General features: G+C 41.8%; 1 protein-coding gene across 8 annotated transcripts in view; it reads right to left on the bottom strand.

Moving 5' to 3' along the window:
• Positions 1-14,389, bottom strand: part of LOC121175983 (pleckstrin homology domain-containing family A member 5-like) — a 150,353-nt gene that overhangs the window by 10,769 nt on the left and 125,195 nt on the right. For 6 of the 8 annotated variants that reach the window (XM_041029889.1, XM_041029890.1, XM_041029884.1 and 3 more), the window contains 5 exons: positions 11,225-11,511; positions 9,742-9,980; positions 8,262-8,345; positions 6,939-7,058; positions 4,890-4,943 (listed from right to left, as the gene is read on the bottom strand). In XM_041029889.1, coding sequence (XP_040885823.1) covers positions 4,890-4,943; positions 6,939-7,058; positions 8,262-8,345; positions 9,742-9,980; positions 11,225-11,511 — 784 coding nt within the window. The remainder of the gene's footprint in view (positions 1-4,889; positions 4,944-6,938; positions 7,059-8,261; positions 8,346-9,741; positions 9,981-11,224; positions 11,512-14,389) is intronic. The other 2 variants (XM_041029886.1, XM_041029887.1) reach the window with 2 other exon arrangements.

Here is a 14,389-nt window from a genome sequence, read left to right as displayed (position 1 = left end):
ATATCAATCAAACGCAAAGTGGAATTTCCCCGGTGACAGGGAGGACGTGTATGACTCACTTTTGAAAATTTTTTCTAGCGAGTTACTCGCTAAAAACTTTGCAAACTATATTGTCTGACAAAAAAAAAAACATTACAATGATACAATATAATAATATGATAAAAGCCACACTCCATGTGTCTTTTATTATCTCTCTGTTTCTTAATCATAGTGTTTATGTGCACTAGCCACTTTAGCCCTGTTCAGACCTGGTATTAATATGTGTCTCAGGTGATCCCATGCAGTCCAGGTGTGAGGACACCCAAGAACGAGCTGAGGACACATTGAGATCCCATTGCTCAGACCACATTCAGAGGTGCTCTGAGCCACATATCGCCACATTCTTTAGAAGAAGCCAATAGAGATATATCATGAGTGTGCCAAACACCCTGGGTGATTTAATTCGCCTGGAACACGCCAAGGAACAGACCCAGTCTGTACTGCTTTAATTTCTTCTTCTTCTTCTTTTACTTTCCAGTAGACAGGGAGTGCATTGCTGCCTCTGGTTTAAAAACAACATTGCATTTTGTCTTTGCAAGCGGAAATTATGTAAGTGTGTATCTGCACATAGCGCAGGGAGGTGAGATCCGATCACAAGGGGTCACTGTAGACACTGTGAAGACACGTGTTAATGCCAGGTCTGAACAGGAAACCCAGGTTTCTTTAACAGGCCAAGGGATGAAGAAAAATCTGGATCCAGCTATGTTTCTGCCATGGAGTCCCGACCATTAACTGGGTCTCTTACAGGATCAGTCAACACTTTTGCATGAAAAAGAGTGTTGAGAAACCCCCACGGCAGCATTGTAGCAGTAAAAAAAAAAAAAGGTTTCCACAGCTAAGCAGAATATGTAAAGTTTGCACAAAACATAAACAAACAAAAAACAGATTCAATTCACCTTCAAACCAAAATCGCTGACTAAAAATTCACTAAATCAGCAGTATAATAGAACAGAACAGCCTTCTAACATAGCATAAATGTAAACTACGCTGCAGCGACTGATGGGTCCTGCCATTTCCTCCTAAAAGAATTAAAAGCACGGCTGCTGGCTCAGACAGGAAGTGATAGATGAGGGCAGACACAGGCAGATTTTTCTTTTTAGCGGTCTGCAGTAAAGTGATAAAATCCTCTGACAATTCCCCTGAACTGAATTTTACACTCCACATTATTATGTTCTGCTCCAGGAAATACAGCTGAGAGGCGATGGTACAAACCCACACAGTGGGAATCCAGGGGTTGCATTAAAAGAGGGACCTTGTACTTCAAAAAGCACTGTTGGAAGACGTGCAGGCGATTGCAACCTACTGGGAGCCTCTCTAGAATCTCTAGTAAGTCATGAATAAATGGATTTCAGGGGCCCTGTTACAGGAGTTCAAATTCTGTTCTCTTCATATGCAGAGATGACAAAAGAGGTTTTAATGAAGGCACAGCTACTTTTTAAAACTCTTTCTTCACTGGTCACATTAAAACACGACTGAATCATTTTCTTTAAAAGTCGTTTTCAAACAGATCTAGTCAGTGCATCACTGCTGGATTTAGATGCTTCTACGGCTGAAATCCATCCATTCAGATCTGTTTGGGGGCATCACTGCTGCGCTGAGGTCTGACAGTGGATGTACTGGGGGTGATGGTTAGCCTAGCTTAGCACAAATACCTCTAAAGTTGCAAATAATCATTTATATATTGTATATAGCACTTATCTGTTTATGTATGGTGGAAGGCATATTTTTGAACTTCGGCTAGCTGCTTCCCCCTAGTTCTAGCCTTTATGCTAAGCTAGGCTAAACACATCCTGACTGCTGTTCTGTACTTCACACACTGACGACTCGCTCTCAGAAAGAAAGCGAAATGTAGAACCATTCCTGTAATTATTCCTTCATATGCTTCTATTCGCTACTCCAAAAACACAAAGAGCACTGTTCTTATGCAGACCCACAGAACACCTGCAAAAGACGAACGTTTAAGACAAACACATCCAAGCAGTGTAAGCATTTCCAAAGTGTTACCCAACAACAAACAGTTGCCGTATGAAGACGGAACGGTGAGAGGGGAATTCCATGGCTATGTAGAATTACACCATAAGCCATGCTCGCTTCGGGTCAGTTCCAACAGCATCAGACGGAAAGCAATGAAATGAGATGCGCTGGAACCAAAAACAACTTCATATGCATTTTAAATAATGCTGTGATGGAATCTGGTGGGGGGGGGGGGGGGGGGGGGGGGTGTCGCTGAGGAACAGCGGGCTGATGGACGGACTGACTGCATCCAGAGTGGTGAAACAAGGGGTTGATGGTGAAAGGGAAGACGTGGATACACAACCACTGAGCTACCAGGGCAAAGGTCTGGTTTGAGTCCGCCTTAACTCAGTCCACACTACGTGGAGTCTATGATTGTTGTCATGTATGTATATTTCAAATACATTAGTCATTTCTCCTTGAGATGGAACTTTTCAATCTAAGTGCACTGAAATGTATGTGCTGTTGAGCAAAAAACCTCAAAACCCAAATTCTGTTTCTTTAAAAACCTTTGAACCTGCATGAATGCTGTGAGCTTTTGACCCAACAACAGCAACATATACAGTACGCCAAGTGACAAACGGACTGCTTTAACACTGCCTCAAACCAGAGCCCGCCAAAGACCTTACTTGCTGGTAGAGTTGTGGCCTTGGTGCCGAGTTCTCGATCATAGTGTGAATCATGAAGATTAGAGGCTCATTCTCCTTCGTCTAGCAGAGCGCCATGGAGAAAGAGGATACAATGGTGTAACAACACAGCTATAAGTGTTCTGCTCTTGATCCCAACCTTGAGCTTGAAGAACCAAATGTAAAATATGAAATACCACCAACTAGCAATGATTTCAAAAAGATTTTAGCTTTTCTAACATGAAATCTACCGTGGTGGCTGGAAGCAAGTGGTGCAAGTTTAATTACCAAAAATACCATTTTCCAAAGCACATCAAAGGTTTGACATTTTTAAATGTGTTTCCAGGCAGCAAGTGGCTTAAATTCATTTATGTGGATGATGCACTAGAGGTTTCCAGGGGTCCTCTTGGTTTTGAGTAAGCAAGACACAACCAAGGACCCAAGATTTGTCAGATCCAGATCTTCAGTCTACAATAGGAGGCTGCTGTTTTGCCTTTGGACTGTCCTCGGGTCCTTTTTGGATTAGCTCTAAAATTAATTTATGCGTGTTGGTTTCGGTTTGGTTTTCCACGTTTATTTGGAATTGGCTTAAAAATTTTGACCATCCATTTGCAGAGACCTAAAATTATGCCCACCTATTTTATTTTAGTGGTATGGTTATGAATTTTAGACATTCTAAATATTTCCTCACTTTTAATTGCGTTACCACTGAATGTTTTCAAATAGTCAGTTTCAGTCAAGCCTTGTGCAAAATTTAAATGAAAAACATAGTTTATTATTACAACTTGAGTTTTCTGTTTACAGTGTCTGGCCATTGGCTCAGTCTGTTATGACTATCTCAAATTCCCCAAAGTACATGTTAAGATCTCAGAGCAGCATCACTAAAAATAGGCCCAACAGGGCACGAAACATGAGCACTCAGACGATCATTCAGGTTGTAAACAAAGCCCCAGGTTGTTTTTATCTCCACAAAAAGTGCTAATGAGTATAGTGTTATTGTAATAGATAAAACTAAGTTAAGTTCAGTTAAGTGAATTTGAATGAAAGGCCGACTGGAGGTAAAGCCAATTCTTATTAAAGAAAAGGGTGTGGTATTTTAAACTATATAGGCTACATCTTTAATCTACAAAAATTCAAATAACTGACAGAGGATCAACATTTTTGTCCTCTTCTTTTTGAAGAACAGTTCCTGAAATAAACTCTTTGTACTTTGCAAAAAAGCATTTTTGAATTTTTTTTCCAATTAGCATCCAAACTGCTCATCGCTCCCTCCTGCATAGCCTGTCCAAGGCTATTCTCTCCCTCAAGCACATGACCTTTCCAGAGCCCGAGCAGTCGTATTCAATAATGCAAGAACTGTGGGAAAGCGAATTCTAACCTACAGGCCAAAAATAAACAGCACATTTAAATGCCTGCCATGATCAGGGTATGCCTCTGTGAACTGTTGACTGGTTATGTGTTTCTTTCAATTAGCCAGGCACACTGAGCATACTGCAGTACAATGTTAATGAGACTGCAGCGGCAGCATCCATATTATTTCTAATATTAGTGACAGAAACAGCTCAAAATTAAATGAAACGTGTTCATCTAGTGGTTGCACGCCACAGTCATCTTTAACATACTAGAAACCAGATTCCTGCTCTTATCTTTGGTTCCTGGAAAGGCTGAATGGAAACCGAGTTTTGACATTAACATTTACTTCCCTCAGCTTGTTGTTGGAGCTGCTTCTTGTCTGGAGTGTACAAGTCTGACATTTGCAAGCAATCAGCGACGCTGAGTGTTGCTGCACTTGGGCACATACAAATAAGGCTCTTTAATACGGCTCCGAGCAGTCTGCATATATAAAGGTTGTGATGGCTCCGCAAATTACAACAGCATTACTGTGATAGCTATTTAACTGTCTATCCTTCAAGGAATTAACCAGTGTTTATGTATATTGGAGCTTATCTGCTACAGTACAGTCGTTTACTCAGTACTATATAAATGTGGTCGGCTAAATATGGATGTAGTGTGAGGTGATACAGTTAAACGAGATCGAGGCCATTAACACATAATAGTTTCACTTGTGGTAAACCAAAGATCAGCTGCTGGTTTGTTTAGATTAGAAGTTTTCTGGAAAAAGAGGTAAAGAAAAGTAACATGACACAGTGACAGGTTTAGAAGTATCCAGAAACAGACATCCAATCCTTATTTTGGCTCAGATGTTCTCACCTGGCTGTCCAGGTAAATAAGGTTCCTCTGGAGGTGATGGGAAAGAACATCAGTCTGCAGGAGGTGCAGAACAAGGGAGGGAGGAGGCAGGAAAGGTGAGGCCAGACAGGAGAAGGAGAGAGATGACAGAGGCAGGGAAGGAAAAAAGGGAGGAAAAGGTTCATTTCAACTGGAAGAGAGAGAGATCATGAAAAGAGGAAGAACAGGACGTGGTAGGATATAATCTGAGACGCACGGCGGCAGATTTAATGTTTCTCAACCGCACATTAATCATAGTGTATTTGTCATAACCACAATCCCTCCCTAAGCCTAACCATACTATACCACTACATAACATAATAATCGTCCAGAATCAGCCTGTCTGGTGATGGGGTTGAATGAAGTGGTCATATTAACTGTGACTGACAGTTATAAGGCCAATGGCAGAATAAGAAGTCATGACCTCGACGAAAATATCAGACCTGTGTGGAACATTAACAACACTGTTAAGTCCCTTAAATTATTATATGAAAATAAATATATATATATATATATATATATATATATATATATATATTTATGAAAATGTGCATTCATTTGTGCTACATTAAGATGAAAAACCCACCTTGTGTTCCTGAGGTATTTTGTTCATAACATGTGCTGCGTGATACATTCAGTACGTGTTTACAGCCAAGAAATTCCCATTAGTAAAGTGGATGTGATGAAAAAAGATTGTTAGAAAGAGCCAGTGCTCATTTCACTTAGCTTGAACAGTGGAGGAAAAAATAAAAAGTCTTTAGAGAAATGCAGCCTTATGGACCAGGAAAGAAACAAAGTTTGAGCTCTATCACCATGTTACCATATCCAGCATCCCATGTCATACAGCATCGAGTCTCATTTCACAACAGATCACATGACCCAGCTCTTAACACATGCAGATTGTTAAGCTGTCTCCTGTTAGCACACCTGTTCTGCAGTATGAAAACTCCCAAGCAGCCCAAAACACATGACAACATGCTACACTGCATTTCCGCGGAACAATATTGAAACCTGGGTTACCAGTTATGTTGCACACCTACTGTACATGCATTATAACATAACTGTGTCTTCCAAATAAAGAATTGATCTTAGAACTGATCAAGTTAGTACATGGATAATAAAACACAGCACACTGATGGGTGCAGCGCCTCAAGCCGACATGCATGGACAGGAGCGGCGCTCCCATGCAAACACAAGCAAACGTAAGTACAAAAGAAAGCCCACAGATGGAGGCACCGATCTCCAACATGGAAGAGACAAACCCATAAGTCTGCGGATACATTAATGCCAGAGCAACACTGCAAAATGAGATTGAATTTGGCGTGTTCACAAAGGCAAAATGACAGAAACTGAAATGGCCCAAAAAATATATCAACTGCAATTGGTGAACGATGTCCATTTCTAATCTGATACCTGCAGTGAACCTGACTCTAGGATTTCCTTAGTTTGAAAAACACAGCCATTCCAAAATATAATATATTAATATCACACTTTTTTTCTGTGTGTAAGTTTTATGTTTATTCTCTAACAAATTTGGAATGCCCAGTCTCCCTGCACTGTTGTTGCACTTAAGTTTTTATTGTATGTAATTGGCTGGACCACAACAATACGTCCAGTCCTATAACAACAAATGTCTGTCGCTGACGACATGAACGACTGTCGGGAGTTTCCCCATTGATCACTGCTCTTCCACTATCATTATCTGAAACTGCCAACCTGCTTGTGTTGCTAGATGCAAGTCAGGGGATCATCCAAGTCAGCTGGATCCTTTGTCTGGTCGCCATGAGTGTGACAACGTATCAACCAGATGTCAAACAATTTTACTGGTAAAGTAGAAACTTAAATTTGCTGGAAGTGCTAGTCTTTTACTCACAGAACCTTTTTAGAACACACCAAGTTCAATTTTATTTAAAGCAAACCACTCAAGGAAGCTCCCTTTCCAGACACACATAAAGAAAATGTGGGGTTTTGATTGGGAAAGCACAAATGCGTACATGCACACACACATGTATTTATACACTCAGTGCTGACCTTGGCGTTGGGCCCCTCCATACCCAGGGCCATTAGCTGAGCTACTGTGTGCTCCCGCAGGCTGTTGAGCTCCGCCTGCTGCCGGCGGAGCTTGATCAGCAGTAGGGTCAGCTCCTCGGGCTGCACAGAGCAACACACAGAGGAGAGAAGAAGAGCTGCCACACTGACATCAACAACAACCGCTGACTAACTGAAAGGAAACCTGATGCAGCGACGAAGACGAGAGGAGCCACGGCAAAGGCTTTTATTTGGTCTGCCAGTCTCTTGCTAGTCCAATAAAGACAATTATAATCCTTAAATGCAAGATTATGCATTTAAACCAGCACTAGATGAATCTTTACTATCATTCTGGAGGCAGAGTATTTCTATATGCAGATGACTACCTTGTTTATGTTGAACAGAGACAGCAAACCTTTAAGTTCACACCCTCACATTTCTGCTTCTTTTCCAGTCTAAGACAGTGTAAACAGAAACCTCAGCATCCAACATCAGATAGCCTGTTAGCTATTCAACCGTACACTTGCAGAGTGGCGTCCACAGTATGGTCCAGGAGTGAAAAGATAAAACGTCTGATTCATATAGAGGAGCCTCCGAGAAAGATTTGGGACTGATATCACAGAAGCTTCATGAAGTGATTATTTTTGGCCACCAGGAGGCAGAACAACTCGACAACAACTTGACACACACACACACACACAGCAACTGACATAGGATTCTAAATAAGGATTTTACTATAGTTATTCTAACAGATATGGCACTCATACAAAACACACATACACGCTCAGCATACCGTTACTTGGAATGAAGTGAAATAAATGCACGCAGCCACTGTGACAAAACAGCGAAGTGCAAAAAAGCCAAGTGGAGAATTACTGGACAAATTTTTCCTGCCGGGGGCCTCGACTGCCGTCAAGCAATCCCAATATTATTCAGTGCTTCCTTCAGACAGAAATATCAGCTCTTACTCTCGACTGTTGTTGCTGCAACTTGAGAGTAAAGACAATCTCACTTGTGCTGACGCATCGTGTGCGCGCATTGTTATTAAGAGACATGGCATTGTCAATAATTACATTGGTCCCACTGAGACAAGGGGTAAAAAAAAAAAAAGAGCAATAAGAGGTTGCTGAGAATAAAACATTACAGCGATAGACGAGGGTGATTTGTGTGTCAGTGAGTGTGTGAGTGTTTGGATGTCAGCGCTGGGCTGCAGAGGATGTTTTTGTTTATTGGGTTAATGTTCTGAAAATTTGATTCCCTCTTTGTAAGAGTTTATTTGAGAGCAGGAGGACAGCCTCAGAGCGTGCGGGGAGGGGGGGGACTCACCGTCTTGCCTTGCAGGGACTGTGGGGTGATGGTCTGAGGAGGGACAGCAGCTGCTATTGATCGCCGGTCCGTTGGGTAGCCGTACTGCGGGAGACGGATGAGAGTGGAATGAATGTGACAGAAGAAGGTGCATTTCACTTTCACTCCTTTCACTTCAGGTGATCTTAACAACTCAAGACAATGGTTCCCAACCTTTTTTTTTTTTTTGGTCTCGTGCCCTCACAGCGTACACACACACACATTGTGTGAGTCAAACTCCATCGTCACCCAATAACAATAATGTACATTTTAGAAAGCAATAACACTGATGGTGAAATAGAAATAATGTAAAGCTGACATGATTTGAAGTTAATTAGCTAATGCAACAGAAGCATTGTAATGCTGTTTAACTACATTCATTCAGCGATGTAACCAGGAGGAACGTCACCGCATCAAAAGAGGAACAATATTAAAATGACAAGGTAACAATGGGGAACATGCCGCCACAGTTTCATCCTGCTATCTATTTTCCAACATTTGCTTTCTTTGTTGGCAAACACAGAACACTGATTAGACCCAATTAATGTCAGCGTAATTAAATTTGGCTGCTACAGTGGACTTAAAGAGGTCTTATTACATTGAAGCAGAGCATTGTTCAACCAAAAAGACAAAAGTCAAATAAAAAAAAAAAAATTAAATCTGTCTTAAAGCTATTTAATGTTATATTCAATTTTGCATAACTGAATATATCTGCATTAACACATGGGTAAAGGAGACGACCCAGATGCTCAGCAGCCCTTCCAACGCCTCTGGTTCAATCAATGTTGTGGATTGATTCACTGAATAATTTGTTTAGTAGTATGGACCATTAACAGCAGGCCTACATGTATTTTTTTTTTTAACTTCTAGAAACTAGCATCAGTAGCTTCACAGTGCTACTATAGCATCAACTAAATGGCACTTTATTTTGAAATACGTTGATTTGTTTTGTGAAACGTCAATAACCCATAATCTCACACTGTTGTCAGATTTACTTATTAACTGGCAAGATTTGTCTCTTTCTTGTTCACTACATTGACCAAAGATCCTCTTAACTACAGTGGATTCAACACTTCTACGCCTCAGTTCAACTCATTGTTTTGTAATCCGGTGGTGTCCTCAGTGGCTTCCTGCTCTGTCCGGCTGTGAATACAGAGCAGAGCATGTGTCGCACGGTGTATTCACATGAGCTGTCCACTGTGTCTCAGTCAAGAGTACAAACTCTGGTCTGAGGTGTCACTGTGGCACACAGCCTGGGGATGGGGACTGGACCTGTGACAGGAAGATTGGACTCATCCACTGAAGTGAGAATCATCCCCTGACTGCAAAACGTCTCTCTGTACTCAGCCCCGTCTCTCACTGGAGATTCTCACGGGGAAATCAGAATTTATATATAAAGGAAATAATAATAAATAAAGTTTTATTATCATTATCATGTGACTCCAATGCCATGTCCCTCTACCTTGGCAAGTTGTGTCCTGTGCCGGCGGTCCAGCGTCACGTCCCCCCTGAACACCGGCGAGGACACCTCGGAGTGGGAGTTGCTGGGGTTGGGAGCGACCTGCTGGCGGGGAGGGGAGAAGGTGCTGTAGAGGGCCAGGGAGCCGTGGGATGGCGAGGTGGGGATGGAGTGTGCCACAGCGTGTTCAGAGATGTTGCCCATCGTCTTTGTGCTGGGCAAGGTGCCATAGTGACCCACAGCTGCAACCACAAGGACAAGGACAAGGACTCTGAAGCTTTCCTCGCCTGCAATATTTACTGTGATGGTCATATTCCAAAACAAAGAGGGAGCCCCATTTGAAACAACTCAAATGTGTTTTAAAAAAAAATGATGACATAAAATATTCTGTTATTTTGGAGCACTTAGTCAGCCTAAAAGCATGCCTAATAACACTCCTTAGGCTGACATGATTTGCAGCGCAGTAATAGCACTAATGATGGTGGCAATCATCCCGAAAAAATCAATACAGATGGAGAAAACAAAATATTAGAGACATATGAAAAGGGACACATATCTTCTGTGTGTACAATTCAAAATTAGACTTTGAGTTATACAAAAACTTTATTGGTAAATGATGTGACCTCACAGCAGCTACACCCAAATGGTCCTTCCTTGTTCCTTATTTGTGTCCAAAAGTTGCTGAAAAATTGTCCACTGTTGTGGTGTAATTATACATACACCACATTAAACCAAAACCTAAACAGGCTATACTACATTCAGTTATATTATTATCTCTGTCCAGGGCCGGATTAACTCACTGGGGAGCTCTCAGGCAACGATGACTTATGGGGCCCCATTTTGCTTGCTTGGTAATCCAGCCTAGTTTTACTTGTCCTTTTGACTTTATACTAAGACGATGTAAAACACGATGTAAAAAAAAAAAAAAGGCTTTTGTTGGTTTTGGGATAGTTTAAAGCTCCATGGTTTAAAAATCCACAACACAAAGAGTAATAATCGACCTTGTTTGCAGTCGGAGTCGTCCTTTTAACAGGTTTAAGGACTGCTTCTTTTATTATCACGGCCCAAAGGGTTTTTATTTTTAATTTTTATTACATTTTTTTTGGGGTGTAGTAGTACAGTTGGCCGTTGGGGACAAATTTGCAGCAAGGCTAGCTCACAGAGCCGTATCCAGCTGTTCTCAGGTATTCAGGGTGCTCTGTGGGATGGGATGCCAGCTGTGACCCAACCTCACATTGTTGGTAAAAGAATAACAAAGCCACAGAACCAGCACTAATTTGGCAAACTTGAATGGAAAAGAAAAGAACTCTTAAGAAAATAGAAATAAGTACAAGCAACATTTCACTGTATTTGCTTTGACAGGATTTTCAGTGTTAGTGGGTTAGGCTAGGCTAGATACCTAGCATCCTGAGCTAACTATAGAGTAGTATGGCACTCTATATCATTGCTCATTGCTGTAGGACAGGAAGTGGTTTTATATCAGTACCTGTTGGCTGAGCCAGACTCTGCCTGGAGAAGGCCTGCCTCTGCTGCCACTCGTACAGCTGCCACATGGTGTCGTCCCTCATCGACCTCCTCTTCTCCGCCGTGGCGACGGTGGTGGTCGAGGCCGGGCGGAGCGCGCGGTCGTACACGGAGCCCGCCACGCTGCAGATGCTGTCGGGCCTCATCATGCTGTTGCGGGGCAGCGTGCGATAGCCCTCTGGGTAGCGGGGCACGATCTGAGCACGGTGGCTGGGCATGTTCCTGGGTAAGGTCTGGTAGGATGTAATGCTGAGAGAGACAGACAAATAAATGGAATAAAAGGACTTGGGTTTAGCACATTAGCAAAAAACGATCTGATATTTTTGTATATATTCATTCATCACCTACATGATTTTGCCCTTAATACCTGCTTTCAGCAGACCAGTGCCACAGTGCATCTCCAAACTGTATCAAATGCTTTTCCGTAGTCAATAATAGATTCACAAAAACACCTGCACCCACTGTTACTGTATCCAGCCGCCAGTGAATCAATGCCTTTAATCAGTGTCTACTGAATAGGAACCAGCTTAATTACCCGTATGTGTGCGCCTTGACATGTATGGTGTGCTTGACTGGATTTAATTATAAAAGTGCTTTCATTAACAGAACTCTGCTTCACTTTCGCTTCGACCCGGTGACACGAAAGCAATGAGGAGCTCGTTATCATTACCGCCATTAGCAGCCAATCAGAAAATGGACGCCCTCGCTCTCTCTAGGACCGCGGCTTTGACCTTACGAGTCCACGGTGAGATACAGTCCTTGTCACTTCGACTTCCCCATCACCATTCGTCACCTGGATGATGGCTAGAGCGCCGCAGTCTGCGTTCAGCTCAGTTAAGCCTTTGCGTTCGGCAGAGAGAGGAGGGTGAGCTGATACCCTGATCTGCAGCATCTATACAACATAAGGACTGTACCATAACTGTGCATGTTTTAGCCCATTTACTGCACCTTACATTTTGTAATGGACAGTATTCCTGAAACCTCCTTCCCCCCCCATACCTTCCCAACATTTGAACTGACCTCTAATTTTTGGGAACTTTCCAAATCAAGACAATCCATTAATCATATCCACTTCATGCAGTGATTGATGGGGTGTGCAGAGGTTTGAACGTCTCTCAGAAGCTCACGTTTTCATTCTTCCCACTTTTTGTGTGTCTGAATGAGTGCGACACCACGAACAACGGCTATAAACACATTTGTACGGCTCTGATCTTGCCTACAGAGCTCTGATTAGCTCCTCCAACTGGTGGAGACAAACCCTAAATGAGCGCTACACCGGGGGTTTATGATTGTTTAGCGAATCTTTGGTCTAGGACCAGCCTATGACAAGCTAACAGAGACAAAGTACAGGTTCTGAAATACAGTACTTCCATGTTGATGTATCCGGTGGCTGATGTACACTAACAGTTTTAATACAAGTAATAATGGTATATAATGAATAATCATATTCGCCTCATCCTCACTGTTTGTCTTCTACACTTGATTTTCTGACAACAATGGTTCCTAATTAAATTGTGCTCAGCAGCTTCTCACTTCAGACTCCCATAAGGCATTGGGGTAATGGTAACATCTAAAAGCTGGTCTGTCTGAAAAATGCTCACTATTTAGTTCTATTGATGTATTGAGGCCAAATACTGCAGCTGTAACCTGCAGAATGAATCTATCTGAGAATACAGTTTAGCCTTTGGGGCCTTAAGCATTCATTTTATAGTAACCTACCTATTTAATGTAGGGGGGGGGGGGGGGGCAGCCCAATCAGTAACCCATCAAACTGCAATGGATATTTAAAAATGGTCTTTCAGATTAAGTAACATCAGTGCTTTCAGCTCTATTAGAACTTTATCAGCCAGTTTGAGAGGAAACAGGACAATCAGTCACATGGGAACTTAGCTCCTATTCAGGCCTTTGAAGAGGACATTCACAACAAAAAGTACATCCATAAATGTCGGGAAGTTTATTGATTTTCCTTTTGCTTTCTACGTTTTTATTCTTGCGAGACCAAAAAAAAAACAAGATTTTCTTGCTGATACCAAAACAATGAGACCGACTCGGGAAGCGCTCTCCAAGTTTTGTGTGCATTTTGGCAAAGGAGAAACATCAGAGCCAGCAAGATTCGGAATTAATTTAGATGAATTATTAATTCCTCCTTCGGATACAAAAGTTTCTCCAGCAGAAACTCCGCAGACTGTTTGTCTCCACATCTCTGTCAGTGAGGTGTTGCTCTCTGACAGTCCAGCAGATTGATCCGACTTTTTTTTTGGAGGCTCAGTATATTAAAAACATTGATCTGAGATTTTAAAACACGATTTCACAGTTAAATATGCAATGGCCTCATTCCACTGTATTAAAATATGCACTAGGTGTTGGAATTGCATTGGAAAAACTTCACAACAGTGCTGCAGGATATAACTACAAACTCAAACTCCAACTTTCAGTTTAGAAATTCAGCATTCAGTACATTTCCATTTCCAGAGTCTCGAAACTCTGCCGCACTTTCTCTTTTTTTAAACAGACAGCTCAACACTTCCTGCACAGATGTTTCACATTAAGAGTTTTCCAGCAGCTCGGTAGGCACAGTCTTCCCCACCCTTTTCTGGCAGGCTTTCATTGTGAAAAATATACAGGAAATGCTGAGTTTCATTGACAGGAGCTTAGACGCAGTCAAAAAAAAAAAAAAAAAACCAGCAAAGTAGAAGTGGTCAGAAAAATATTTAGTGAATAAAACTAGTATTTCTGGGGAAAAAGGAGAAACTCTGAGCTGCATATGGAGAGAATGAGATGGCTCTGTTGTTGTACTGATGGAACTAGAGCTGTAGAAATGTCCATTACGATGAGTTTAACATTGTAACAGTGTAATCTGTTCATGGTCTGGCTATTATTTGAGACTTTGGACAGTAACTTCAAATGTAGGATGATCTAAGGAATGAAAAAGGAAAAACAAATTAACATACACCTGCCTGTTATAAGCTCAGTCACCACTGTGCGATGGACCGCTCTGCTCACCTTAAATAACATGCTTGTTAGCAGAAGTAGGACGCTTGTGTTAACAAACAATAAGAATCAGTCCTACAACATCGTATCTCCATTTCCCTACTTTGTGCCGGATGCTGATAAAGATGACAAATGT

Source organism: Toxotes jaculatrix, chromosome 22 (genome assembly GCF_017976425.1).
Source record: "Toxotes jaculatrix isolate fToxJac2 chromosome 22, fToxJac2.pri, whole genome shotgun sequence".
NCBI lineage: Eukaryota > Metazoa > Chordata > Actinopteri > Toxotidae > Toxotes > Toxotes jaculatrix.
The sequence above is the reverse complement of the archived record's forward strand: the minus strand, read 5'-3'. Positions and strand labels throughout refer to the sequence as shown.